Consider the following 3,192-nt stretch of genomic DNA (forward strand, 5'->3'; position numbering starts at 1 on the left):
TTCTTGAAAGACAGACTACGGGCTACTATAAAAGGTGATTGAGGAAAGAGGTAGTCTCTGCCTACCTCTCCGGGAAAGAGGCGTGATTTTATGTATGTATTAGGGTGGAGCGAAAAAACTTTTTTTTTATATTTGTTTTGGAATACCTGTAAAAAGTTGATGTTATTGCTCACAAATATACACACAAAATTTTATTTGCCACATGATAAATTTAGAGGTGCCCCCGACGTCCTGAAAATTAGAGAAAATCACAAAATTTTGTCTATAGACACCAAAGCCCAATATTGTCAAATTAACGCTTAAATATAATCTGTGTGTCTTCCCGTTAGCAACAGTTTAACCTTGAATAGTGCGCGAATAGTTGAGGGCGTGGGGAAGCGGGAGGGGTAATTTCACCACACTTGTCTGTCGTTGTTTGGACGCCATTAAGTGTGCGCGACAGTGCGCGTGTTATTGTATTCTACTTGTTAGAAAAATTGATTTCAAACACTGCCGGCAAGAAAATAAGACACATGTAAGTTATATTTTTAATTACTCGTTTACAGATTAACACTTTAAGTCGTATAATTAAATATTTTCAATGTAATTTATACCTATTATTTTCTTTTTATTACAGTAAAATGTCGCAAGTCAAAACGCGAAATACGACATGTTGTCCTGTGTTTGGTTTACCGGAGAAGTTACCATTGTCTCAATTACCGACTTATAATGCTGTAATGAAGAATTACTTATTTATTAAATATGAATTAAAGCCTGACAAAACAACAAAAGAACCGACAGTTCATGATATATCCGAAAGATTGACTACGGAAATTTTAGATATATGGCGTAAAGCATCGCTTCCTACTGTCAGCTTTAAGAGAGTTCTTAAACTTATTCGAACTTACCATGACAAATATAGAGGATTACTAAAACCTTATCAAGGCCGTAAAATGAATAAGAAATATCAACAGAAGATAGCTGAATTTGTAACTGAGTCCCAAAGGTTATTTGATGTTTGCAGTTGCAAATGTAAACTTATCTCAGAGTGTACTTGCTCAAAAGATAACCGTGTTCCCAGGGAAGAAGTGTCTTTTTTACTTGATCAAAGAACAACAAGAAAAATGATGATAGGCGGTGTAGATTTGGTTGCGACTGAAAAAAATATAAAAAAATTCAAAAGACATGAAAAAGAATTACTACGTAAGAAAGAAATAGTGGATACTAACCAACCGTCTTGTTCTCGTTCTTTACCTGATAACTTAACGATCGAAAGCGCCAGTTCAAGCAATAATAGCGTAGCTTCTAGTCCTTATCAATCGCCTAAACAAACAGCTGCTCCGCCAACAAAGAAAAAGAGATTAAATTTACCATCATTAGCCCTCGCCTGCGATCGTACGGGGGTCTCTGATAGAGCAGCTGCTATTATAGCTTCTTCAGTGTTAAAAGATGTTGGAATTATTACATCAAAGGATCCAAGTGCTGTTATTGATCGTTCAAAGTTACGACGTGAAAGAACGAAAGTCAGATCAGCTTTACACGATGCAGATCGCAATAAAAGTATACGCGGTATTTATTTTGATGGCAGAAAAGATAAGACTTTGGTTAATATTCAGAAGGAAGGCAAATTTTATAGAAAAAGAGTAATAGAAGATCATTATGTGATTTTATCAGAACCAGGAAGTGATTATTTCGGGCATGTTACGTGTGAGTTGGGAACTGCTAGAGGTATTGAAAGTAGCATAATAAACCATTTAAGAACAAAATCGGTGGAATTGGATAAAATAGTTGTTGTTGGTTGCGATGGTACAGTCGTGAATACAGGTTTCAAAGGAGGTGTTGTTCGTTTTATGGAAGAAGAGCTTAACAAACCATTACAATGGTTTGTCTGCCAGTTACATTCAAATGAGTTACCATTGCGACATCTTTTATTACATTTGGATGGAAAAACTACAGGGCCTAAATGCTTTTCAGGTCCTATTGGATCCGAATTACAAAAATGTGAATCAATGCCAATTGTTCAATTTACCACCATTCCCTCCATATTACCCGAAGTCACTAGAAATGAGTTGAGCACTGACCAAAAATATCTATACGATGTGATGACAGCTATCAGTACTGGCAGTTTTTCCCTTAATTTAGCTAATATTGCACCTGGACCTCTTAACCATTCTAGATGGCTTACAACAGCAAATAGAATCTTAAGATTATATGCTACCAAAACAGACCCCGAAGAAAACTTAGTGATATTAGCCACGTTCGTAATGAGAGTTTATGGTCCAATGTGGTTCACAATAAAATGTAATCCCTCATGTACAAACGGAGCTAAGCATCTGTGGCAAACTATTGCCCTTTCTCGGTATTTGAATGCACCTTTGAAGAAAATCCTAGATAAGGTAATCCAACGAAATGGATATTTTGGTCATCCAGAAAACATTCTTATTGCTATGCTTGGAGACAACAGAGAAATTATACGTAAACTAGCATATCAACGAATTTTAAAAGCAGGAGCAGAGAAAACTTTAAGGCTTCGAACATTTAAAGTGCCTTCTTTAAATTTCGATGCTAAAGATTACACCGACCTAATTACGTGGCAAGACTGTAAGATAACTGATCCACCTCTGACTTCCAATTTATCTGATGAAGCCTTGAAAGAGATTGTTAAAAGCGGTTTGACTACATGTCAGGATATAAAAGATTTTCCATGCCACACCCAAGCCGTAGAGCGCTGTATCAAATTGGTGACAGAAGCTTCAAGTGCAGTTTGTGGAGAAAATAAACGAGACGGTTTCATAAGAGCAAGACTATTATCACGTCGGCAAATGCCTAATTTTGAAACAAAAAACCAATTTAATAATTGACTTCTTTCTGATTTTTTCATTGTTTTCTAGTATATATTTTTTAATTTTTCTTGATAAATAAACATAAAAATAACTAATCAGGCTTTTATTTAACTCATTACTATGTAGTTTGTTTTATAATAGATAAGAAATTTAGAGAAATACTATAATTAGAAATTAAAACAAAAATATTAAAAATTTTGAATTTTTCTTATTTTCAATTGGGTTGGGGCACCTCAAAACATCAAGACAAGTAAACAATATTTTGTATGCTTAATTAACAGTTTAAAAGGCAACTTTTTATCGCTATTCCATTTAAAAAAAATAAAATTTTTTTTTTTTCATACATTATCACTCCACCCTAGTATGTATG

At 34.6% G+C, this 3,192-nt stretch overlaps 1 protein-coding gene across 1 annotated transcript; it reads left to right on the forward strand.

Moving 5' to 3' along the window:
* The first annotated feature begins 416 nt into the window (after positions 1-416).
* On the forward strand, positions 417-2,840 carry LOC132902030 (uncharacterized). The gene is made up of 2 exons (XM_060945612.1): positions 417-514; positions 617-2,840. Exon 2 carries the CDS (start codon positions 621-623, stop codon positions 2,838-2,840), a length of 2,220 nt encoding a protein of 739 aa, XP_060801595.1. The 5' UTR covers positions 417-514; positions 617-620.
* Positions 2,841-3,192: the final 352 nt, after the last annotated feature.

Source organism: Amyelois transitella, chromosome 8, assembly GCF_032362555.1.
Source record: "Amyelois transitella isolate CPQ chromosome 8, ilAmyTran1.1, whole genome shotgun sequence".
NCBI classification, from domain to species: domain Eukaryota; kingdom Metazoa; phylum Arthropoda; class Insecta; order Lepidoptera; family Pyralidae; genus Amyelois; species Amyelois transitella.